The 27,251-nt window shown below is 39.6% G+C and overlaps 1 protein-coding gene across 1 annotated transcript in view; it reads right to left on the bottom strand.

Moving 5' to 3' along the window:
• Positions 1-27,251, bottom strand: part of WDFY4 (WDFY family member 4) — a 127,508-nt gene that overhangs the window by 93,098 nt on the left and 7,159 nt on the right. Inside the window, exons 2-13 of the mRNA XM_088169085.1 lie at positions 24,280-24,541; positions 19,023-19,137; positions 18,333-18,436; positions 16,845-16,991; positions 16,289-16,478; positions 14,983-15,172; positions 12,950-13,110; positions 11,542-11,994; positions 11,063-11,167; positions 10,022-10,212; positions 6,916-7,526; positions 2,477-2,570 (exon numbers count right to left, since the gene is read on the bottom strand). Coding sequence (XP_088025211.1) covers positions 2,477-2,570; positions 6,916-7,526; positions 10,022-10,212; positions 11,063-11,167; positions 11,542-11,994; positions 12,950-13,110; positions 14,983-15,172; positions 16,289-16,478; positions 16,845-16,991; positions 18,333-18,436; positions 19,023-19,137; positions 24,280-24,540 — 2,622 coding nt within the window. The 5' untranslated portion in view covers position 24,541. The remainder of the gene's footprint in view (positions 1-2,476; positions 2,571-6,915; positions 7,527-10,021; positions 10,213-11,062; positions 11,168-11,541; positions 11,995-12,949; positions 13,111-14,982; positions 15,173-16,288; positions 16,479-16,844; positions 16,992-18,332; positions 18,437-19,022; positions 19,138-24,279; positions 24,542-27,251) is intronic.

Here is a 27,251-nt window from a genome sequence, read left to right as displayed (position 1 = left end):
AAAAGTATAAATAATTTACATGATGAATTGCATGAGGATTGTTTTTTGTCTGTATTCAGAAGAAACCTGCCAGGATGATAACACAGAATTGAATCATGATTTTATTCTCTTCTCAAAAGTTCTTTCCTTTCCCTTACTCACCCTTGTCAGATCTAGACAATCTCTGTATCTGACATTACAAACGGGAAAGATTTGTCATGACACTCTGGAATCTTAAAATACCAGTCTAGGATGAGATGTGTCTGAGAGGAAACTTCTTTCTTTTTAAGGTAGAAAGCATGCTGTGAACATCCTGGGCCACATAGCTAATGATGCAAGTCTGCCTCAATTTGCTGCGTGTTTGAAACATGTGCAATGCTATCTTTCATTGCAGAACAGACAACATATTCATAACAGGAAAATCTATCTTGTATGTGGTCAAACAACCTGGAGTCTGATGGAAACTGGCTTAGTTCCAGTCTTTGGCGTGAACATGAGCAATGTCCTCTAAATACAGTTTACTGACTCAAAACTCTTGGTCAATTTTAAATTTCTAAGCAAGTTTCTATATCTGTGACATTCAATCGATTTTTTTATCATGCCTAGCAATGGCAGGAATACACATCCACAAATCTATTCTCCTCAGCTTTTAACTGTCATTCCAGAAAGTATAAGAAATGGCTGAAGTGCAAAATCACCTGTTTTACCATCTGCTGCTTAGTTTTCTACACTGACAGGCTCAACATTGCTTCAGCCCATCATTTCTCGGGTCTGGCAAAGGTCACTGAGAAGTTACAAAATTGGAAGGAAATTGATATTATTTCTGAAGGTCAGAATCAAAAGTACATTCATTTTATTGAGTTCCATTAATGTTTCTGTAAAAGCAGTGCTTTCTCATGGCCAATTCAGTGAGAATTGCACATGACCTGAACTGATTCTAAGATTTTTCCAGATTACTCCCAGACACTCGGACCTAAAATATCTATCACAGCACTAAAACAAGCAGAAAGAGATGAGTTATTGTCTCTTCTTTTCCACATTTGCTCCTAAAAAATGTGCTTTTTGATTCAGTCTTAAATTCAGAGCAAGAAGCCCCTTAAGACTTTTTTTTGGAAGTCTGCAGTACATCCACAAAGCCATTATTTTATCTCATCTAGCTGTTAAATACTGTGACACTAGAAAAAAAATAGCATCCTGTTTGGGACAGAACATATCTACCTAAAAAGTAATTTTTTCAGTAGTTTTCCTTCTACCAAGTAGCTCCCCTTCACTAGCCACTGAGGTTAAACCTTTTGCATCAGATCTTGCCTGACTTCTGTGATCCAAGTAGAATCTCTTGACACAAGGATTCATGCAGTGGTGTATGTTATGATGAAAGGTATTAAAGTCCAGCCTTTTATGTCTCTACCTGGCAGCATCAGTGAGCTTCCCAAGCTCTGAAATATTCTATTAATTTTCTATCTTATTCAATGATTTTTGAATAGAAATAGCCAGGAAAATTCTATTTTTCCTTTATTCTTTTTTGAGTTATTTTATGAGAACTCTTCAAGACATTTGTTAACTCCTAGCTAGAGTTTGACTCAGGACCTTGCATCATAGTGGTCCAATTTTACCTGAGGCAATTATATTCACAGCAGCAATACTAAAGCACTACCAGTAAAAATTTTTTATTGCCTAAGAAAAAAGGAGTGAGATAAAAAAAGAAAATATGAGCATACTTAAATATATAACTGAAATTGCTAGAATTTGTGCTCTAGTCCTTCATACTTTTAAGAACACTGCCATCTACTGAGGATCTCTCCCTCTTACAGAGCTCAAGTCCTAGAGCCAATTCCAATTTCTTGATGACACTCTCATCCAATTAACCATTCTACTTGTCTTTCAGAAATTAATTACTGTAATTAACAAAATTTCACTAGCTGATGGCTTGATTCCAATAAACAGAGTTGGAATGTGCCAGCAGTTACTTGTCCCTTTCAGAGCTCTGGATGAACAACCTGGTTTTATTTCAGTCTCTCCATGTGTACCTTGACTGCATTCAAGTATTTTAGACCAAACAGCCAATACAATATGGGCAATACCTATTCACAGTGGTGTGTGTATTTATGGAAGGTTTGATAAAGAAATTCTAGCTGCATTAAAAGTTTTTGGGCCATTAAATCTGAAGAGTCAGACTGTTCTGGTTGCTACGTCTGTTGGCAATACTTTAAACAGTTTTCAGGGCACTTCTGCATTATGTCTTTGCAATCAGTATTCTGTGACAAAAAAACATGTACTGCATCAGGCACATACAGAAATGCTTAGGCAAACTGACAGCCAAAAGTCTTGGTTGTTCTTACATCTGTTGACTCAGTCAAATTTGTGCTGTTTCTCCTGACAGTGTTTGAGGTAAATTTTAGTACTGCCACATTTGCAAAGGCTAAGCAATTCCTGGAAATGAAGCTACAGAGAAGTAGAAGACATTGTTTAGATGGCATTTTGAGACTTTCAGACTCACCTGAGCATGTCCTTCTTTGTACAGCTTTGGCAACAACCTCACCATGACACAGACAGCACCTGGATGTACAATGGTGCAGTCTCTCATTTCCACCCTGCAGTAAAAAGACACATCATAATCATTATTAACAGCAAAGAGGCTCTAACAATGTTCCAGCAGAGCACAGCATTAAATCCTCCTAGTAGCAACCAGGCTCAGCATTAGACTAAGCAAACAAAACAAATGACCCAGAACAGCTGGATGCCTCCTTAGAGTAACAAAGACAGGACATCACCTGCTCATGAGCTGACATTTCAAGGACTGGCACATTCAAAGAAGTGCGGCAGCCTCTTTAAACAAATTTTGCCTTTGAAGGTAATTGCAGAATAGAAAACACAACCATAGGAATCATCAGTCCACAGCCAGTGTTATCCTTTTATTTTCTAGGAGTTTATAACTTGGGTTATACAGTAACTTTAGTACTTTAACGCATAATGGAAATAAGCAAAGTTGATAGAGTCTTTCTTGATGAAATCAGTACACCACCCTCCCCTTCCAACATCAGAATTTACCTAAAGTAGTAAACTAAAATTGAATACCTGCTTTCCCACCAGTTTTCATTTTTACCACTTATGAACTTTTTATGTTCAGGCACAGAAAGGACCTGAGGAATCAGAGACATCACAGAGAATGCCATGATGCAGGCTAAAGGTCAGATATATCTCTATGTAAAGATAAGCCCATAGAACAGCAAAACCTCACATTTAGGCACTACAGGCTCATCGTGTTCAGACTATAAACAGCATTTCTGGGTGCACCTCTGAACGTGAGTTGTGATGTGTGCACTGTCAGAAATATCTGTCCCAAGCAGATCTCACAAGAAAAGCAAAGGCAACATCTAATGGCTGTAATTAGATTGACAAAATAAAGCACAATATGTCTTATAGAGTGTATAAAACACAAGGTACAAGTATAAGAGTAAACATTAAAAAAAAAAAAAAAGTTACGAGGGTCGTAAAGGAGGGTAAAAGGCTGCAATTAAACATGTTTGTTAGCCACACCCAAAAAGGCTCATCTGATACAGCAGAACAGGGAGTAACGTGTAGCACACTGCCACACAGTGACAAATAATTTTTACTGCACCCTCAAGAAAGTTAATTTAAAATTAATTGCTCATTTGCAATACTTTCTGTGCAATAAATCAAAATCAGGTCTGGTATAAAGCGTTGTTGCAGCAGTGGTTTCAGTGTGAATACATGCACCTGTACTTGACATGAATGTGGGCAAGTTTTTAAACGTCAAAGAAAAAAGCTCACTGGAAAAATGCTCTCCTCCCATCTCCCAGAGAAAACTCACACTATTTTAAAAGAGAAAAATCCAGGCTCACTAAAATCAATAGGGATGAAATCATGGTTTGTCGCTGTTTGCTATATAATTAGCAATAGGACAGTGAAACACACAGCGACATTGGTCTCCTTTCAAGATAGGAAAGGGACAAGTTTATTGTAACACACATTCCTTATAAGCACTAGTTCACAGAACCGAGAATAGAATTAAATTCATTGGTCCAAGGAAGACAACACTCCCAGTAGACAAGCTTTCACCAAAACACCATGTTTTTCACACATCCCTCCTGTCACACGGCCAGATGCCAGACACTGTTATCAGTTCTGTTTTCCTTTGAGCAGCCTGAGAAAACTCAGACTGCTCCTTTCTCTGGCTGTCCAGTATGTCACTATGGTTGGAAACAAACTTAGCAGGTGAACATGAGCCAGAGTGTGCTCAGGTGGCCAACAAGACCAATAGCATCCTGGCCTGCATCAACAAGAATGTGGCCAGCAGGACCAGAGGAGTGATTCTTCCTGTCCTTGGCACTGGTGAGGCCACACCTCGAGTGCTGTGTCCAGTTCTGAGCCTCTCACTACAAGGACATTGCGGTGCTGGAGTGTGTGCAGAGAAAGGCAACAAGGCTCATGAAGGGTTTAAAAGAATATTATATAAGCTTTATCTCCAGACTTCTCTGTGGTTTTCTCTGAGGTCCTCATTTTATGGCCTCAGTACAAAAGCTGTGCTCCTGTTCCAGCTCCTCACCTCTGCAAATCCCCATGTCCCACACTCCTGCCCCAGGGCTCTCCAACCAGCCCCATGGTTCCACTCCAGTATCATACTGGGAATTGCAAGTCTCCTCTGCACTGGGACTACTTAAACAAAAGACAAATAAGAGGTTTTGGGGACAAAATGAGATGTAACAAAGCACCTGAAGAGCCATTAGCACAGTGAGCTGTCTGGTAACAGCAGCTGCAGCAGCCCTGCTGCTTGGGTGGGCACAAAGAAGGGCTTCCCTCCCAGAGATCAGCCCCAGTTAACACAGCTTGCAGCAAGCTTTGTCTAATTACCAGGAACAAAAGGAAAACCAGAGACTCCATCTGCACAAAAGGTGTTTCAAACATTACTGCAGGAGCAGGAACATGGAGGGCTGGGTTTGGGATGGAATGACAGGGTCAAGTCCCCTGTGTCTCAGAAGCTTGCAGCATCACTGACCACAGGACAGTGGAAGGGACTAGAATATTATCCAGCATTAAAATGTTAAATTTCCTATGTATTAGTCATAGGCTCCTGCAGGATGTCCTCCTTTCCCTGCCTCCTTGGGAATATTAAATATATGTTGCAAGATGGGGCATCAGAGGCCACCTACACTGACTGCATTCAAGTTCCTCCTTTCAAGCAGCATAGCTGCTGCCTGAAACCTTTTCAGGGGGAAGTGTGAGTGTTGAGTACAGCTTAGAGGAAGCTGCTTTAGGGGAACAACAGGCTTGCAGAAACTATGGGATTTCTTATTTTCATAAAATTGACTGGTGGAAAAGGATACAGGCTGTATGGCTTGAAGATTGTCAGCTTTCCCGTACATGTTCTTCTCTTGTGTTTGCATCCACTTGTCATGGACAGTCTCCAACCACCCCTAGCTAATCTGGCTTCCTTTTGTGCCTTCATGTCCCAGAACCAAGACAAACAATTCCAAATCAGACACTGGGAACTGAAAGGGTCCCAGTTTACAGGATTAATATCTCCACAAGTGATATTCAGTTACTGTACAGAATCACATCTCAGCAAGTAAAACAACACAAGGACATAGGAAGCCTCGCTGGTTTCAGACCTAGTGACTTTGGGAAGACAATCAGAGACAGAGCCACACCCCTCCCAGCATTGCCCCAAGCTACTCTTCCTCCTTCAATATCCCTGGGCCTCCCTTGTACACAGACTTCAACAACAGACAGTGTACTTCTCACAACTACTCCCATCTGTGTACTGTTTGCACATGGACCCGTGTTCTCCCAAAACAGGCTAGGAAGATCTGCTTGGAAAAGAGCATTTATTCCTCCCGAGCTACCAAGTGCTCTCCCCAGTACTGGGTTTCTAATCAGAAACTTCCAGTGCAATTTAAAGAGTGGTGACAGGGAGCAAACATCTCCATGACTGCTTTAAAATCTGCTGGACAGGGAGCAAAGAAATCCACCACATGTTTTTTACTTCCTTCAAACCAGTATAAATATAACCAGAAATGTTTATTCAGCCTGCCTCAATACTCAGGGAAAAGAGTTCTGCTGGCTGCAGTGACTGCTGCTACAAGTGGCAGATGTCATGTCTTGGTGTTTAACTTGGAAGATGATTTTGCAATAATCTACAGTAAGGGTTGAAGCAATCTCACACTTATCAACTTAGCCTTTCTAAGCACAACTCTAACCAGAAATATAAATTTGATAAAAGGACTGAGATTCAAGATAAAGCTAGAGAAAAATGAATGGACAGAAAAATCTCATGAGTTACAAAATGCAGATGATTCAGAACTGATTCATAGCTGACAGCTATGGTGATTTCTGGTATAGTCTTCCTATCAAGAATATATATTTTGACATAAACCTTCATTCAATGATGTAGGCAGCATGACTGTTTCTTTTCCAATTTTCTCTATTTCAGCATGAATAAATGAGAGTGTGTCTGCACATGTGCTTGGACACACATGCACGAGGGAGTATTTAAAATACCTTAGCATAACTTTTATTTTTAATGTATTGAGTGACTGGAACCAGCTTTCCACATAATTGAAAAAGTAGAAATTGATCAGGGCAGGTTCCAGCAGAGACTAAAGCACAAGCTTCAAGTCCCAGAAACCTTCTAAGACTCCATTCCTGCTGCCACTTTGCAGGTGTCATAATCTTCAACATAAACTCTGCAATTCTTGGAGCTGTGTGTCCCACTGCTGCACTAAATCCTTATACCCCAATTTTTCCATCATTTACCTTTCCAAAAGATTGATTTCATTCCCTGGAGGCCTGGGAGTTGGGATTGAACTGATTTGTTTACCCTTGGCAGGTTATATCACAACTTACTTCAGTTTATTACCATATAAAATGCACATACCAGCCTTAGTACTCTATTTTCTGTAGTAAATAAAAACTTACTTCTCTTCAGGCTTTCCCCATAGCATATAGGCAGAGGCAGGTAATTTGTTGCCTCTTCTTTTGAAAGCAACAGGATGCTCTTCTTCAGCTTGGGGTGCCTTCTGATCATCTCTTGATTCTTCTCCAATCTCTGGCTTCCTCTCCTTAAAATAGCTTTCCTGATGGAGGGTTCCTTTAACCATATGATCAAGAAAATTCAGAATCCAAATGCAGTTTTTTAGCCACACTGGGAAAGGTTCTGAAGAACAGAATGCTGCATCCAAGAATTCTGCAAATGTCCTTTTCTTCTCAAGGCTCACAGGAATTTGCCTTTTCCCTTCTGTCCAGAAACATCCAAGTGATCCCAGATCCTCTGCCATCTTTTCAAAGAGGCCATTCCTCTGGAAGAAGTTGCTGTTGACAGGGTCTAGGTGCAGGGCTGCAGTTATCCCCTGAAGAGTGTAGAAAACCAGCTCCAATATACAATTCTGCCCAACTGCTGCCCACTGCCCAGATGGAGGGTCCTGCAATGCACCTTCCATGTCTGAGAGGAGGGACAGGAGCCCATTGAATCCACTGCAGGTTCTGAAAGCTGAATGGCTCTTGGGACTTTCCAGTATCCTCAAGAGTGACTACAAATGTTGGGAAGAAAAGCAACAAAAGAAGCACTTAAATCAAAGAACAAAGAAGCTTCAGAATATTTTAAAATTCTTTCACTGAAATTTCACCCTTTGAGGAGGTAGGGGAAGGTGGTCAAAATACAGGTTGTCACTGCACAACTTCTGCTCCTCTCTTCCCCCATATAGCCAATGAATCATACAACCAATACTTGAATGCAGCCTTAGGAACCACTAAAGCAATCAACCTAACAGGTACAGAAGTGTTCACAGCAGGAAGCAAAGAAATCAAATTTCCTCTTTTACATATCCTAGTCAGAGGTAGTTTCATATCTTTGGCTATTCTTTTATCAGTCTTCTTGGATTCTCTCAAGAAACCTGCCTTTGCCCTAGATAAATGGAAGTAAAGATTCAACTGTAAATACCCTCCTGTGGAAACTGGCAGGAAGGCACAGCCAACTCCTCCTGCAGCCCCGAATGCACATGAGAACCCACACTAAGCTTTTTCTCATATGGCTGAGAAGGCCCTTTTCAAAAAACACAGTGACACAGGATGGCACAAAGAATATTGCAAGCAGCAGGCTCTCCTCATTAAGAAAGACAGGAATGCCTTTTCTCAGCTGAGGTGTTTTTAAAGTTTGCACAACACTTGAGAGGAAAAAAGCCATAAAAAGCATAAAAAGTAAGACCTCAAGACAATGAAGTCATTAGATTTTATCAAACTTCAATAGGCTTAAAGCAGGTTATAAGTGAATGCCACTTGACCATATTACACATACATAAAAACAATTTAAACTATTTGCCAATTTTGAATGCTATGGGCTTGGCATTTTAAAACAAATCTGGAAAAGTTATATGAGTTGTGGAAGTAAAATTGGTGAGAAAAAGGAGCTTGCATGGAAACAGTCTACTGCATTTGAATATAATTGATCTCAAGTTTTTGGGATGTCACACAAGGCATTTTGTACAGAGACTTTTCAAATTTGATGCTGTACCTTTGCACAGTGGAAAGGGTTAATTTTACATATAGACCTCTCCAAGAGATACCAAATGAAAGAGCTTTACTTCACAGCCTCCTGAGGAGGAACAGTTTTTAACAGAAATATATCTGCCTGTAACAGGATCTAGGACTGTGAGAAAGGGTTGCCAGAACTGAAGGAGGAGGGGACACACTATTACTGTCATTCAATTTTGTATGATAATGTATCAAACCAGGCAGAGACTCCTGAACAGGGAGCAAATTTAATAACTTAGAGTTGAAGTTATCAGGATGGCTTTAACACATTCCAGAGTAGGTCAACAGTAAACACATTTCCTCCAGCTTTAACTCAGTTAGAATTTAATCGCCTATGAGTTAGTATTCCTCTGTCTTGAATCTATGAAACTGATGTCTGCTGGAAACCCCCTAACTCAGTTACTGCTAACAGAATTTATTTCGCACATTCCATTATTTGTTATTCCTCATAATTGTCCATGAGCCACACTGGAATATGGCAGTGCTAATTGCATTTGGGCTCAGGCTTTAACAGCTAAATATACATTAGCAAATCAATCTGAATTTGTGTGTAACACAATCACAGTCCCAATGGATAAAGAAAATAAATTCGTTTGCTTACATTATGCTTTAATACAGTTATCATTTGTCAAAATTAGACACTAAAGTTGCATTTATTTTCACATTAGTTTGGACACCATACTCAACTTTTCCACAGGTATTGTTAAAGTTTACTGTTTCAAACAAAAGCTATAAACTTTGTCCTTTTAAATTTTTTTAAGAACATAGTTATTTTATTATAGAAGCTTGTTGAAGAAGTTGTTATATTGTACAGAAAAGTGAATTCCATTCACACTTGACAGAAAAGGTAGAAAGAAATTTTAAAATCGGTGCTTACAACAGTGCTGCTTTTCAACTGGATGCCTATGACCCAAACCAAAATGAAGCACAGTGATCCTTTCCTCTGTTTCATTAGTGATCAGATACTCTGGGGTCAGTAGAGGCTATGACTAGTTCTAATTTCTTCCTCCAAACATTCATAAAATTCTTCCTTTCCATTGCCTCACCTCTTTTTACATGGTACTTGTGTTTGTAAGAAATGACAAAATTAACGACAGAAAAGTTTCAACTGTGGGAACTTATCAGAATGAAGCTGTTCATCTCATGCCTACCCTGGCTCTTCCAATCTTACTGCTTCACATCTTACATCCTCTCTCACAGACCCACTTTCATTCACATTTGTTTCTCCTTTTCTCTGTCACATTACACAGAGCTGCTCATACAATTGTGCCTTTAGCGTTTCCATTGGTCCTTCTCACATTATTATTTAAGTCTTCAAAATACTTCATAGTCTGATACTGAGTGAAGGTATTGACCACAAATGCATTGCTAAAAATCGAAGTGTCCAAGTTACCACAATCTAGAGTTGCCCTATGGCTCTTTCTTCTGCTCTTACCATCTTGAAAAAGGATAGTTTCCAAGAAAACAATGCCCAAGTGAGAGCCACATTCATTACCTTCAGAAGATCTAGTTTCAGATGCAGTTCCCATTGAGTAGAAGAACAGAGGGCCCCAATAATAATGCTCATATATTCTTCACAGCTGATGACTGATAACTGCTCCAAGATGCTGAGAGTAGCACTTCTGTAGCACTCATCATCCAAAAATATCTTGACATATGGCACCATTCCATAGTCCTTCAGAACAACTAGGGACAAATTATCATTTGTTAGTTAAACTATCCTTTGCTTGTAGCTTTTACAGGCAGATTTTCAGTACTGGTGTGAAGTGCCACATTTCTACATATACAGCAGGGCAGGTAAGAAGAGCAGCTGGTTAAGCTAAAGATGAGACAAATTGAGTGGCATAAGAACAACTAAGGATAAAATGACTGGATGACTATGATTTTCATCAGAGATGACAGCTTCCCAATACAATAATAAATGAAAAGGAAAAGACACCTTAGTTTCAGCTTAAGTGTCTCTTTCTTAATGAAGAAAACTTTTTGACAGTTTCTGAAAATATATTTACACTGTGCAAGATGCTGCAAACATGATAATTCTAGGATTCCAGAGTGAATTGAGTGGATTCCAGTATTCAGTAGCATTCACTCCTGTACTATGTTCCACAAGATTCCCTACAAACAGACTTAGGTATAATGCAAATGTACTCATTTGTTACTCAGCATGCACCTGATCCAATCAAGATTTCAAATAACAGATATTATGGAAGAAAATATGGATGAACAAACAATACATAAGAGTCAAGTACACACACTTTTTTCCCACAAGCTAAGTTTGTGCATCCTGTATAAACACTTCAGGAACATGCACATGGATGAATGAAACAAGCTGATTACTAGGACAAAGCTCATTATGCAGGATGAGAATGCCTTTGTCACATTTCTTCCTAGTACAACACAGTTATGTCTACACTTCTAGCTTTTTTTCCTCCATTTTTGACTGAAGCACAAAAGAAAATTTGTTGGTGGTCCTTAAGACCATGGCCACTTACCACCAAATACCATGAAAGTAATGCAGTCACATGTATTTCCTTACCCGTGTTCCTCACAGACCTTGCTGTAAGGGCAGCCACCATCTTCAGCATCACAACATTTAATTCCTTCTCAGGGCCTTCTTTCAGACCAGGCAGATGAGTTCCAGCTGTCAGTATATTTAAAGTTATGTTACAGTATACAAGAAATGGAAGGAAGAATTTTTCTTGCTCCAATCTCAAACTTGCATTCTAGACAACCCCAAATTAAGGCTTGTTTAAAAGTGTGGGCTGAAGGGTGTCACCCAGAATAATTCAATATACACTGGCAAAGAAAAGCCCAGAGCTGTTTAGGCTAGAACAGAACAATAAACAGCAAAGATTTCAGAGACAACACAGCTTACGCGTCAAATTTAGGCCAGTTGGCTTGAAGACAAGATCTAGCTCCTCAGTATAAAAAAATACATACATTTACTGTAGAAAGATTATTTATGCCTATTGATCAGCCTACTTCATGGGCATTGTGAGTGCCATTAAGTTTTACCTGATTTCCTCAAGATCTTGGCTTCCTTCCTCAAAAGTGCCAGCAGTAGGCCTAAAAGCCCAGAGTCACGGAAAATATCACTAAATAACAGGTCCTTCTGGGTCATGCTGAGAAGGCACTGGAGAGCTGTTAAGGTGCAGAATGGCACTATGTTTTCCTTTATCAAATACTGAACCTTCTTCAAAATCTCATGAGGGACATAGGACAGGTCTAGGACTATGGACTCCACCAGTCTGAAGAACTGGACTTGGACTGGCTGTGGTTTGAAATGAATTATGTCAGTGAATTGGTTGATAGGCTGCAGTGTCCATTCCAGAAGAAAAAAGTTCACTCTGTCCCAAGCCCATATGGTGCCAATTGCTGCCAATATTCTTCCACACAAGTGCTGATCATTACTCCTCTGGAAAATGGATTGCAACACCTGAAAAGGTTGGAGGTTTTTCACTGTCATTCCTGTGGGGGAAAAACCCAGGTGAGAACATTTTTACATGAGTGTTATTTAAGTCTGCTAGCACCCTAACTACAATATAAGATCATCTGGAAGTGGAAATAAGAGCAATAGCCATGAGGGGTGTAACTGGGAGGCATATTCTTGAGCTTGATCAGAGCCTAGAGCTGACATGGTCATTTCAGTTTGATGTAGGTGGCATTCAGGCTCCTGCAGCACTAACACAGAGATCTGAAGATGCCACTTCATACTCCTTTCCTCCATATTAAGACACACAATTGTTGGAACCCTGGAAACAGGGAGTTTTGAACTTTCTGTGCTGTCAGGCACTCACCTCCAGAGGAGCACTGCTTTTGACTTGAGGCCTTGGAGAAGGCTTCCAAAACTGAATGACAGAACTAGAATCACTGGTTTGTAGTTTGAATAGAAGTGTGTAATGTCACACAGTGAAGGATTTGTAATTTCGGGTTTTTAGAATACAGTAATAGGTCCAGGACAAGATGGAGGTTTTAGGGCAGAGGTTTCTTTCTTTCTTGTCTCTATTCTTCTTGAGTATAGGTAGTGCTTTTTCATTAGATAGAAAATGCTGCTCTGTGGGTCATGGGTGTTTGGTCGTTGGGTCAAAAGTATAAATAATTTGTGTGTTAGTTTTTTATTGGACTGTTTGGCTTTAAAAGACCTTGTAACGAGTGAGATACATTGTCATTTCTTCATTTTTAGCTTGTTAGCTAGAAGTGCTGTAGCACTTACTGTACTATAAATAAGATTTAATAAACAACTGAGTCCAAACCCAAAATTCTGTCTCTCGTGCTTTTAATCCTGACCCTGACTGAAGAGAAAAAAGAAGATAAAAACTAACACAAAATGAACAGAATTTCATTTTCCTATGACCCACCTACCCAGTCACATGTGCATATATATATATATATATGTATATATGTATATGTATATATACTGTACCAGAAGACTGTGTCTGTTCAAAATCAAAGTGCGGCAATTGTGGGTGCACAATATTGCCAGAAACTTTCAGTTCAGTTTTTCCACAGGTTGTAAGGCAGGTCATCATGTCCAAGATCTCATCCAGATAGGGGTCTCCTTCATTTTGCTGCAAACCCTCACATCTAGGAACAAAACTCGGGACAGTCATATATTCATACCTTAATTATACAAACAACACTTTGGATACATCATCAGGTGTGGAGCACATAGGAGCTGCACAGAATAATCCACACCATGGTGGCACACTGAATCAAAACAAAACCTACAGACTGAAAGAAACTGAAGTGACACTGAGTCTTCTGAACAAAAAGAATATAAATGTTTTAACTTAGTCCAGTTATGTGTCCTTAAAAAAAGATAACTCAAAAAAAGTCTGATTTGGGGAACAAAAATTTAAACTTTGTGAGAGTTCAGATAATTAAAAAACACTTCATATAAAAAGGTGGGCATATGGCTGGCAGGATAAGGGACTTGCTTAGTAAGATAAATAATAGAAAACTCTCCTGAGGAAGGGAAAAATATATTGCCTGAGCTTTGTGAATCAGACATGAAGATGGCAGGTCTCTCCTAAGTAAGGAAAAAGTTTGAAATGTAACCCCAGATTTGCCATGGTTCATAGACTGAAGTAACAGTCTGTCAAAGGACAGAGAGCTGCTTATCATGTCATCTTATTCTGTAATTCCCAGATGGGTCAATTCTTAAGGAAACCTGCATCATCTGGGCATGGGTTAATGGCAGAAAAATAGACTGATACTGTCAGGTAAGAAAAATCTCAGAAAAAAACAACAAAATGTTCTGGTTTCTCCTAAACATGAAAAAAAAAAAAAAAAAAAAAAAAAGAGCAAATGCTCTCTTTTAAAGAATGCTATTAGCAAGATTCTTTTAACCTGAAGAAAATGTTCTAAATATCAGAGAAGAGGGTACCTGCTCACACAAAATATTCTGGAAAGAACTCTCATCTATCCCTTTATGCCAACATATGCTGGGAATGAAGACTAATCTGAAGCTCTGAGCATCTGTTATTTCTTTCTCTTCAGCCTATTTACATCAGTTGAAAAGGATGAAGACATTCATAACTCTTACTGAAAAAGATTCCATGTTTCCTGCCCTAACATGGCTAGAATTTAATCAGAAACATGCATCTCAGCACAGTTTATTTACAAGGGAAATCTAGACAATATCTGGTAACTAAAGGAAAACACTGCCAGAAAAACACTTTTTTTTCTTCCAGTCATAAATTAATAATTTTGTGCCATTCAAAAATCATGAACAGACATAGTGACAGATATCTTTGACTTCGTAATTCAATTTACAATCGTCTAGATCCAAATTACAAAATACCCTCCCCACCCCAGTCATTGTTCAGGGACTTAAGTTTTCACAGGTGTTGGAGAAATAGTAAAAGAATAGGCAAATCCAGAATGCAAACAAAAATACCTGGACATGCTCTCTTCAAATGATGTTAAAGAAACTCAGCCTGGTGTGACAACACAAGCTGACAAGGAAAGTAACAAATTCTGCTTTGTATTTTGGATTAGGATAACTAGTGGGTATTTTTCTTGATATGTTTAGGCTCATCTCAGTTCTGAAGAATGTAAACATTTCAGATTTAAGTTTGGGTGGGTTTTGTTTGCTTGCTTTTGCACAGCAAGGAGATAATATGTCCCTCCCTAGCTCGCTGCATTCCTGGATTAAAAGCTCACCTTAACTGAGAACAATGTCTGTGACTTAAATCCTCTGTAATACTAACTGATGGAGAGCCTTTATCTTGTGTTCAAAAAGTCCCTATCCCATCTACAAATTAACTTCCCCTATACTGCTCTCCTTCTGTTACGGTTTAAGTAGTAAAAGTTATGTACTGCTTCTCTTCCTAATATAGCAATGCTTTGTATCCACACACAGTTACCTATATGATTCATATTTTAAGAGACCACTGTGCATTCTGAAAATTAAGCTTTTCCATCCTCTAGAAGCCTACTAAAAACCTCTCTTACCTGAGTAAAATTTTTAGTAGGAGTTGGTAGCCATCATTACTTTCAAACTCTGTTAATAAAGCTGATGAGACAGGATAAGAATCTTTCACAAAGCACAACACAATACTAGCAGCTTCACACACATCACAAGCAGGTAGAGAATCAGCCAGTGTAAAGAGATTCTGAACAGCTATTTTAATGCAGTCACCAGCTGTGGGGAAAAAAATACAGCAGGTATTTAAGAACTGACCATCAAACAAGTTTAAAGTTCTAACATTAAACAAATTTGAGGTTATTTCCCAGTAAAATAGGAGTCAGAAAACTGTTTTTCTCCAAAGAAAATAAAAGAGGATATGTGAATATCATACTGATTTCAGAAGCTATATGAAGAACACTGCTGGCTTTAAAATATACATGCATTTCTTTGCTTTACTACCATAAACTGATTTAATCTCAGGAGTATAAGTTTTCAACCCCACAACTCACCAAAATTCATATATACTGAATCCAGCTGTCTGAGTACAAGGTAAGCAGAGACTGACAGATTTAATTGTCTCATACTAAGTCAATCATACATTCTGTGCAGAGTTCACAGATTATTTCTTTGCTCAAGGAAGCATATGTAATGGGGTACACACATTTTTCTCTGAGGAATGAAGCCTAGTTTTCTTGTCTAATCTCATGGCCAGTCCTTCCAGGGCAGCTTCAAAATGTCCAAATAGTTCTTTCCATCTTAATCAAGAAGCCAAATTTTTATTAAAAAAAATTAAAATATCTATATGCATTTACTCCATGACATGGAATACTGATGGCATTTTATGTATTATAAAACTACTTTTTCACTTCTAAGAAATTGAGACTTGTGGCCTTTGCACTTCTTAATAAGAAAAAAAATTGCTTGAACTAATAAAGCCTAGAAAGAAATGAGAATCTAATCAGCCATTATGTTGTCCATAAAGATACCATTACTCTGACAGTGCCCCCAGCCTTGCATTTATTGCTCATGAGTCTCAGGCCCAGAGACTGTCACACAACTTAAGAAAAAGCATAATAAATTTTCCTCTTGCCTGCATGAGTGTGATTAAGTGGGATTGGCTCTTGCCTGTAATTTGAGGTTTTTTAATGTTGAAAACCCTTCAATTTCCAGAGGCCATCAGTGCTAAATAAAGCTCCCCTCTACTAAGTGTAAAGAGCCCATGCTTTGCAGCTGACTACTGGGAGAGTAGGGAGATTACTGATGATGCCACCTATCCTGGGGAGACTCTTTTTGGTAACTCATTCTCAGGGAAGCTAGGAGGAAAGGAGAAGCCAATTTACTAAACCAAACCTTGTAGGTGCACAATGCTGGTTTTGGTCTGAGACTTTGAAATTGTTCTTAGCACACGGCCTGTAGGTACTTTCCACGAGTGGCTGCACTGGTCCCACAGAGAAGAAGTTGCTATAATTAATGACTGAAGTTTATCAGCTGCCAGAAGTTCCTCTACACCTTGTTCCTCTTTGTAAATGTTGAGCATTAACTGAAAAGCAAACAAAGATCAGCTACAATAAACACCTCTAGAGATACCCAGGAGATGAAGAAAAATCCACTGGGGAAGGAGATTATAAATTTGATACTAATGCTAGGAGTAAGGATGCAGTGAAATGAACAAGTAAAACTACCACTAGGATATACTTAATGGATTTTTCCCACTTAAAGTCACATTGATTTTTTAGTAAAAAAAATAAAAGATAGTTTATATGTTTTATATGGCTGCTAATGTTTATTTAACATTTTGCAGTACAACCTTACTGGCTTTTTGGCAGTTTGAATCAAATGAGCAGTTAAGAGCTTAAGTGAACATCTGAGTACCCAGGGCAAATGAACCCCCAAATGCCCATCTCACCTGAACAAGCATTTCCTGAGTCTGGGCATCATCCTCACTTGTCTCCCTGTCATCACTGGTTTTCTTCAAAGGGATAGTAAAGAAAAGGTACAGGCACTGCATCAGAGCAGCTGGAAGTCCAGATCCAATAATGTTCCACATAGTCCTCTAAGTAGGAAAAATAAGATCAGTCCCTCCAGAAGCTGACCACAGTTTCCTTGTGTTCCTACACACTGAGAATTGTCATGGCAGATGCTCTAGGGCACACAGGACTGGCAGTCACACAGCATAGCTGTAAAATCCACTGGGCAGAATGAAATACACTGTGTGTTGCTGGAGCTGCTCCCAGGACTTCTTGCTCCAGCTGAACTGCAGCTTTGGCAGAAGTGCTCTGTCCTGCATGGGGAGACCTGCAGTGAGTGAAGCACACAGCCTTCAAACTCACAGCAGCTGAACCAACAGTAAGGCCAGGGACAGACAGAGTCCCTTTACCATTACTGTCCAGGACACTGCAGCCTGAGAGGCCTGGGTGCTGAAAGCATGAATTCTCCATTCCCTACTTGACTCAGCATAGCAGCAGCTTACCTATAACGCCTTCACTTTTTCAACACGTTGAATAACTGCACACACTTCTAATTACAGGTTTTATGTAAGTGCAAATGACAGTTTCTTCACTTAGTTTCTACACTTAGTTTCTTCCCATCTTCACTATGGCTGTGTAGAACTTCCAGTGAAGTCCCAGTGTGTGTGCTTGGCACATAATCATAACAAAAGTCAGCACCAAACTAACAGAAGAATGAGGTTTGTGACATGAAGTTTTGTATGTGTGCTACAAAAAATGGCAACATCTTAAATCTGTGAAAAACACAATTCTCATCAGAAACTTTGTGTTGTGACTAGTTATATATATAATTTTTTACAGCTCCTTATGACACAGAACATATCCAGTATAATCTGACAGTAAGATTTTATTTTTGTGTGTCTTTGGACAGGAAAGACTAAGACAAACTGTTTAACTAAATGTCATGGATAAACACAACACAGATGCTCATCAGCAGGCTGTACTCCTGATGCCAGTCTGCATTTGGGATGGCTGTACAAGCAGAGTTTATGAAACACTCCAACGTGAGAGGCTATCAGAATTGAAAAGTCAACCACTGTATTACCAGACATTATTACTGTTCATCTTTTTGATATGTAAGACTGATAAAGAATACACAAAAAGATACACAATGGGGGGAGAAAAGCAGAGAAATACTAGAAAAAACAGCTCTCTGATAATCAAAACTAAAAAGGTATCTGAAAGTACAAAATGCTTACTTCTCTCTTTTAGAAAAGCCTGGCCTACAAACCTGGTGGTGTGTCCTTTAACTGTATACCTTGGGCATGCTGAAGCTCAAAATATTAGGGATAATGCAAACACTGAGACTTAGGTGTTCCACTGTTGTGGTGCCTACACAGGTTCCCTGAACTAAAAAGGAAAACATGCTTTGTGGTACTTTCTCTTACCAAGTCAGTCTGTGAGAGCAGATACACTGATTTCAGGAGCAAATGGCCATCTCCTGCTTCCCCTTTCTGCTGCAGCAATTGCTCCAAAGCCAGACGAGCTTCTTCTGTTATCACAAAAACATTAAACTTTAATTCCTTAGAAAGATGAAAACACTGCATTTATGCTTTCTTAACAGATCTGACAAATTTAACAAAATTACAGTAGCAGGAGTCTACTCAAGCAAACAGAAAAACATAAAATCATTTTGATTCAGCATCAAGCTCAGTTCATGTAAACTACATGCTTCAAACTGAAATTTCACCAAGAATACCAGTTCCGTTCATGCAGCCTGGCAGCTGAGCTGACAGCACAAAATATACAACAGCCACCGGGAAAGCCATATGTGACTAGTAATTTTTTTCTCATTTAAGACAGCTCCTCAAAATAGTATATAACCTACTCTAACTCTTACATGCACCATACATTACACACTTCCAGCTACAAAAGTTCCAAACTAAAGACCAGAACGGCATACAAGGCAAAATCTTCAGTGCAATCACCTCAAATCAGTAATAGCTCACACTCTCTAAAATATCTGGTTTGTTACACAGCATTTTCCTGTTCTCCCTTTGTTTCCAGCACAGAGTACAACTGAAAGACACACATTTCCAGAATAACTGGATCCAATGAAAATATTATGGGATCATTACCTGCAGGTTTGCCATTGAGGTTCCTCTTAATTTCTTTAGTCAGAAGCTTGGAAACCTCACTGGCTAGCAGCTGAATGTTGGGGAATACGATTGCTCCAGCAGACTGTTCCCAGGCCTGAAATCCAAGTGCAACTGTTAAGTCTCTGCCACATCATGTCTTTGGTAGATTGACAAAAACTAATAAATATAAATAGAGGAGCATAAGGCTAACATTCCTCTACAAAATTCCCTCCCTAGTCAGTATAATCCATTAAGCAGTATTTCCCAGACAGGCAGGAGTATGACACTACAGATAAAGAAGTCAAACTGGAACTACCTTTTGAATTATGTAATGCATCTACTAGAGAGCTTTTACAGTATTTTCTACACTGAATATAATCCAAACAATGTAAATGTTGGTCATACCCGGTGTCACTAATTATTTGTATCAAAAATTATGCTAGCCTCTTTCAAAATATGACACACCCTGAAGAAACACAAATTTATAGACAAGTTTATAAACAATTTATAAATAAGTTTATAATCACTTCTTCTAGAATGGACAAGCAATTAAGTACAAGATAGATAAACAACAGTAAGACTTTTTGGTTCCCTGAATCCGACAAACAAATCCCTCTTAAATGTTTCTTAGCCCTTCCTTTGGGGAAAAAAAATTAAAGATCAATAAAGAAAATATTCCAGCAGACTAATACTATTGCACCCAACCAACTTCCGAGAATCAAGTACCAATTCTTTTATATAAAACATCTGATGATACACACATTTATGTATTAGCAACAGTTCAGCATTTGCCTCTAAAGAGCAGTATGAGATACCTCTGTCCTCAGCAAACTTGAAAAATCTTCTTTACAAAAGTCTCCTCCTTTTAGAAGTTCTGAAAATCACGCTGTAAGCCCCAATGATTAAAGGAAGAAAAATGACATATGTCTTCCTAAAAAAAAATTGGATCAGACATCCCATAATACTTTCTGCCAAGAAATCAGTGAAAGTCTTCTTAAATGAAGATCCTCCACAAATATTATTTCCTTCTCTACCATTGCTTTCAATTTCTTTTCTTTCATCACAGATGGCAGCCTGTGGACGAAGTGTCAGTCATCTCTCAGTAATCAGGCAAGCACCTACTTTTTACTTCATTTTACTGCAGTCAATAAGCAAAATGCACCCAACTCTTCTTTCTCTGCTACAAGAGTGAAATGCAATTGTACAGTGTGCCTACAATTAATTTTCATCAGTCAATAATATTAAAAGTAAACTTTTTTTTTCAGATTTTGACCATAAGTTACTTTCAGAAACACTCAGTTACAGAAGCAAGGTCCACCAATTCCTCCACCACTGATGCAGAAGGCAGGGAAGATCTGCAAAGAACAGAAGCAAGCTGGGCAAACACAATGACAACAAACCTATAGTCACTTAAAAATACACACATATACAAATAATGTTTGTCATTAAGCTATGCCCTTTTTCAGAAGAAAGCAGTGAGAGGTTTCTGCCCCTCTTCCTCAAAGAGCAACATCCTCTTAATATTTCAGAAAGGCCTTGCTATACTCACTCTTCTGCTAACAGAATGAGCAGGATAGGTTTTAGAAGCTCAGACCATACACAGCAGAGAACAGTAATCAAATGCTCATGGCAATGCTACTAGTCCATCTCCCTACAAAGCAGCCACTAATGTTCTGATTGGATTTTGTCAGTGCTCCTCCTGAGGGTCAGACACCAATCTTTAGAATAGTGTCCTTTAGGAACAGATCTAATGAATTTCATATTCATGTCGGAGCCTATAGAAGATCTATATCTAGAAGCATATCAACCTGACTCTGTTGTAGGACATCTGCTTTTAGGAAAAGTTCAAACAATATGGTATCAAAGTAATCTAATTTTCTTTCTTCCTCTTAAGCCTGTTTTACATATTTAAGATTCTGCCACAAGTTCCCTGTGTCTGCTGTTACCATCTGCCCTTCCTATTCCATGGTTCACGGAGAGATGCTAGCCAGCCATGTAATAGAACGTTCTGATACTTTCTGAGGCACTGAGAGGGAAGATACAGAAGGCACATTAAAATGACTCCCAGCCCAGGCCTGAATCACGAGCAGATGGCTGACATTTCCCTCCCACACCTTTTCCTTCCACATCAAGGACTATCGGTGAGTAAGGAGCCCCCACAGCCCAGGTGCCTCCTGCTTGGTGACCCCTCTCTCCAGCCAACTGAGTGAGAGCTGAAGCACTCTGAAACAAACAGGCAGAGATGCACTAGCATCTGTACGATCAAAACAGGAAAGCAAAAGCAAGAGAAAAATCTTCCAAGGAGGGAAAGGACTCACACAGGGTCCATTGTTAAACAGGGGGAAGTGAGGTTGTTTCTGTAAGAACTTCACAACCTGTACAACTCAAAGATGCATTTCCCCAAGCCAGCAGAAGGCTGGTATAACAAGGGAGTAAAAGCCATGTTATGAAGGACATAATGACTAAAAGCTGAAAGGCAAGATCCTCCACAATCTACTCTTAAATGAATGATGCAAAGCCAAAATGCTCTAGTCACTCTTCTAGATCTAAATGCCTACCTAGCAGTGCAAAGCTCCACTAGCAAATCTAAGAAAAGTGGAGAAGAATCTTATGCCTAGGGCACAAAATCAAGTGTTAAGCTAATGAAAAATTCACTTCTCCATTATGAATATCTTTGGTAACAAAGTTTCCTTTGAGAATTTAAAAGCCCCTCTTTGCAAGCATTACTAAAATTCAGGAAATCAGTTTCTACAACCCTAAGGCTTGTGGGGTTCAGCGCTACAGAAAAGAAATTCAAGATGGATATGCATATGTACAACATTGCCAGTCCCTCAGCAAAAGTCATCTTGCCTCCTGGGAACAGCTATACTTTGACCCTAAAGGACTGGTACTAAAATTTATTTACTTATATTTACTTATTATTTACTTTACATGTGAGAATATACTGCTTTGCTGTCCAATTTTTAATTCCTAAGACTGACTTCTAGATTGTATAACTTTTATCACCCTTGTTCAGTAACAACTTTCTCAATTCTTTAAAAATTTCGCTCCAAAAAATTATCACCACATTAAAGGCATTTTTGCTTTTCATACTTAGTTAAGGATCAGTAAATCTGAAGATGTTATATATAACCTCATCTCAACAATTTCACTCACGGTGGGTAAGTGAGTCACTGTGGTACTTGATTGCTGAATAAGGTTAAACCATGTCAGGAAAAGAAGACAAGAGATATGAAAACAGGTCTAGGAGAAAAAACAAACAAACAAAAAAAACCCTAAACCACAAACCCAAAAAACCTAGATGGCTCTCATTCCAAACTAAAAGGTTGTAACTTCTTGCAGTGCTGTCTCAGAAAAAAACAAACAATAGTGAAATTTTCAGCATGCCATTTTAAAAGCAGATCCATGGAAAAAGGAAGTGCTCCTCTACAGAAAGCTGTCAGATTATCAGCTCCAATCTGATTTTGATGTGCATTCTTTGGAGGCTAAGAAAAGAATGCTACCCCTTTGCAGAGCCAGTGATTTGGTGACCTGATAAGGCAGTGGTGAGCTCCCAAGACAGCAAAGACCACCACAGCACATGCAGTGCCATCTGCAAAGAGGTTTGTTTCCAGTGACAGGTTCGTACAGAGAGCAACAGCTCGGTTCAAATATAGCCTTTGGTTTGGGAGGGACACTCTTCTATGCAAACAAATCCAGAAGTTCAGAGGAAGTGGTGAAAAGTGAAAGTTTTGTTCCATAAACATAAAATCTCATTTAAGTTTAATGAGAAGGCCACTTCTGAGGCTCCAGGCTATACACTCGCTGTCTTTTCAGACCCTTCCACCCATTTTGTCTGCACTGCCTTGGACCAGGGCAAACTTGTATTCAAACAATGAAAATTCTTCACCATGGGCACTTCCAGATCCTACCCAAAACCGAATGGTTTGCACCATTTTCAGTGCTGTTCACTGACATCACTATCCACAATGATTTCACTGTGCACTAGGACTTACAAGCATCAAGGGTTCATTCACCATCCACTTAAGTGAAATGTTTATGACTATCTGGAAGTTATTCCTGCTTTACTCTCATGAACACCAAAGATGGCACAGCCCTGAGCACCGTGATTTTCCCACACACTCAGTTCAAAATGCAGAGTATCCCCTTTTATGCCTCACAGTGCCTCCATATAAACAGTGACAATGCCTGAACTTTTTTCTTCCTCACCTACCCACTGACTTCTATTTTAGAAATCCAACTTAGCTAGGTAAGGAACAGAGATCTGAGTTCTGTCACTCAATAGCACTGAGAACTCACAAGTACAGACACCTGAAATATGCCATCATTAACATACGGTTTCACCAAAGAGATGTTTTTATTCTCTTTCTGAAAGACACAGTGAGAATGTAAAAATGCAGATTCAATACCCATAAATACCCAAGGTAATCCAAGAGAAAAACAATTCTGTACTTGTACATAGCCACAGTACATTTAAAAATAAGTCAGCTTTTTTGCTTCACCCAGCATACACTCTGCCATTCTGTGTCTGTATGGTCCACTCAAGAAGTTTTCTGTATATTCCATGGACTCTAGCAAAGAAAACCGACCCATAAGGCTCATTGATTACAGAGTTCTTCTAGTTTCTCCTTTCAATATGTTCATCTCAGAAATCATTGGCTGATGGCAGCTGTAGGGCAGCCTGCTAACTAAATGTTCTAGTTCTCATCTGTGTCCCTCACCCATGATATGCCCTTCTTCTTCTCACTCCATTTTTTCTCATCTCTCACCCAACTCCTCTCTCAAGCACTAAAATTAGACATAAGCCTTGTCATTAACCCCAAAATTTCATCTTAAGGCTGTACATCTGCATTTCCCGTAACTGGCCTCATGCCACAACCACATTTTCTGAGATGGAAATTGTTCTCAGCCCCCACTAGGTAATAAAATAGATGAGGCAGACATGAAGTGACCTCTTCACAGGGTACTCACTTTCTAAGATGCCTGTCACTCTCCTTGATTTCAAGAATACAATTTAGCCACTCAGGAAAGTGAAGCAGTGCTCCTCCATGTACTTTTTTCATGCAAACCTAGCAGGTAAGGTAGATGAAAGGAGGACAAGAAACTGCTTCTCCAGGCTTCCAATGGAGTAAAAGAATTCATCACCTAAAAGATCCTGCTTCCATTAACTACATTGGCTGTTTAGGTGACCACAGAATGGATAGGGCAAAAGAAACTCAACTTGGCATCTGCACCAAAGGCAATAAAGAGAACAAACCTTTAAGAAGAGGGGAAGAAATTCCAGCAGCCTTCTCTGTTGATCCTCTGGGATGAGAAATTGAGCCATTTGTTCATATTCTACAAACTGTTTGCCCAGGGTCTCCCACAGGAGGGTATGGCTCTGGGGTAGCTCGTCCTTGCTGTGTGCAGGCTGCTCCAGCACTTCTGCTGTGTCTCCATCATCAGGGCTCTGCTCTTGCTGTCCTGCACTGTCAGGTGAATCCTCCAGCTGCCACATGAGTTCAGCTGCTTTGTCCATGCTGAGATGAGACCAGATAAATGTACTATGTTATTTATACCTCTTACCAGTCAATTCTCCCAAGAAATTAGACATTGACAGTTTTAGCTGTTGGAGTTAGAGTTTGGAAATATGGAAGCCCTCTCAGTTACTGACTCTTTTCCAATTTTAATGGCAAAGCACCCTGCTCTTAGACAAGAACATTTACTACCCTGCAATTGCATGAACAAGCTCTCTTCCATGAGACATATGCATATGCTACACAACTCATCTAGGCTTTGGCAGAACAAACCAGTAAACCACACAGCAAATCTGGATTCCAGCCCCAGCTTTGTCACTGAGCCAGATCCTCTCCCTTATACCTCAGTCACCCCAACCATAAAGCAAGTTATAACTATTACTATCAGCAGATTTGCAACAGAAAAGCACTAACCAAGAACCAGGTTGCACATTTCATTGAGTATGGATGCTAAATCTAGCTGCACATCACTGATACATTCCCCACCTAGAGTGGGGCTGAAGCCCACCTGGTACAGTTAGCTGTGTGGCAAAGCCAGAGATTCCTCACAGAGCTGTTCTGGCCCAAAGAGGCAGTAGCATTGAGCTCTTCTTTGTGGCAGATGTACAGCTCTGTACCATAGGCATTTTCACAACAACACTGCTTGTTTTGCTGATCCTATAAACTGAAGTGGATATGTTGCAATGAGGGAACGTGGTGCTTCTGGCACTCTCATTTCCATCAAAATGAAAATGGGTCCATCTGGCACTACACATCGAGGAATCCTTCTGGTACCCTAATCTCAACCCCAAGTCCTCTCATCTACTTTACAGCCATGTTTTCATCCATGGTCTTCTGGGGGGTCACTCAGCCCTATTTCTTTGCCACAGCTTTCTGTGAGCTCAGCCTGTTCTGCTGAGCCTACATCATGACAACACTTACACCAATGGAGATCAGGCTTCTCCAGTTTCCATCAAAGTCACCCAGATGCTTACTGGAGTCTCGGTCATTGTGTGACTGCTTCTGAGAGTACAACAAATTATGGCAATGTGGCTGGGCAGATGGGAGTTGTCACCAAGATGAATGTAGCTCACTTTACTTACCAAATATATCAGTTTCTTAGAGCTCAGAAGAGTCTTTAGCAAATCATTACCTCTCAAAGACAAATACCAATCTACCTTCATTTCTGGGAAATAGGTTATTTCTCTACAGTGTCTCTTTGATTGTCATTTCACCATTTCAATAAAAATGTCAAAAAAGCAAATATAACTAAAAATCTGAGTCAGATCTGCACTACCAAAACATACATACATTAAAATAAAATTTAAAAGACAGTATTATGAGCCTGGTTTAGAATTATGACCCAACACTAAATTGGGATTCTCTGTAATCACTACATTTGGGATTCTCTTCCTTCGTCATCCCTCAGTTACACAGTTAGCTCACTGCTTGCATTCTGCCCACTCCATGCCAGATGAACCAGTTTCACTTCCACACTCCTGCAGTAGCTCTGTACCGTAGAGATGAAGGGCAGGGCATTTATCTTGTCACTCTGCACCACACCACCTCCAGCAAGATGATGGTCCCAGCAAACACCTGTGCTTAGATGCAAATGCTGGTCCTTCACACTTCAGCACAGGCTAGCTTATTTTACCACTGCCCATATTCTGTCCTTTGCTAGGAGATGGAGTCCTATGTAATTTTGATCAGTCCCCAAAGAACAGTCAGTCTAGAACTTCCTATCTCCACAAAATTCTGTATTTTGCTGCTGTTGTTTTCCTTAATGATCTTATTAAGACAACAAACCCTATGAGAAGAAGTGTGGTGACTGCACAGAGTAAACAGGAAGACTCTGTTCCTCATGACTGTGTGGGAGTTACATTTGTCATATGTTATACTTAACTCTGGTGTGGGATTTTGACCCACTTGAGTCATCCTGAAGCTGTAAGTGTGTGGTTGAGAAAGCCTGGGTGCTGTTCTAGTGATGAGCATAGTTCAGTTATGTTTTCAGTGAGGCTCAACTTGCATCCCAAATAGCAAAGCCATTCTTTTCCTCAAGGAGATCTCTCACTTTGGAAGCTACTCTGCTAAGCCCAAATCAATGCTAACAAGTAACTCACTCCAGTGCCCACGTTCACCGTGGTCTTCTGCATGGAGAATCCCAAAGTGCTTTACAGAGGCATTCTACAAATGGTGAAACTTAGTCATGGAGAGGTGAAATGAAGTGCTTCCAGTGGCCTCAGAAGGTCAGTGGCTGATGAGTCAACTCCCTGAGCTGCACTGCATGGCCCTGCAAATGTGTTTACCAATTTTCTCTTTCTATTTATATTTGACTGAGAATGTCTTTCTTGTTGGTGTTAAAGTAAGCAGGGATAGCCTCTCAGTGTTCACTCTACGAATCCACGTAATGGAAGAGTTCATCCCAGCTCCACAGAAACTCTCACAACCAGATACTCACAAACTTCATTAGTGAAGAATTGTAACCGGCTATGTAAGACATTTAAAGTGTATGTGAAACACTTTAATCTCCAAAAACTACATGAAAGCAGAAGGAAGATTATGATATTCCTCATTATTTATTCCAACTATCTAGACTACAAAAGCCATATCAAACTAAATATCTGTCCTCCAGTATTAGTCTGTTGACTCTACTTGCACTATATGCTTTAAATATTACTTCTCCTAGGAGCCTTTTCTTGCATCTACAATTTGATTAGGACTTTTAAATCCCTTC

This window comes from Sturnus vulgaris, chromosome 8 (genome assembly GCF_052056855.1).
Source record: "Sturnus vulgaris isolate bStuVul1 chromosome 8, bStuVul1.hap1, whole genome shotgun sequence".
Lineage (NCBI taxonomy): Eukaryota > Metazoa > Chordata > Aves > Passeriformes > Sturnidae > Sturnus > Sturnus vulgaris.
This window is presented reverse-complemented; position numbering and strand designations above follow the sequence as displayed.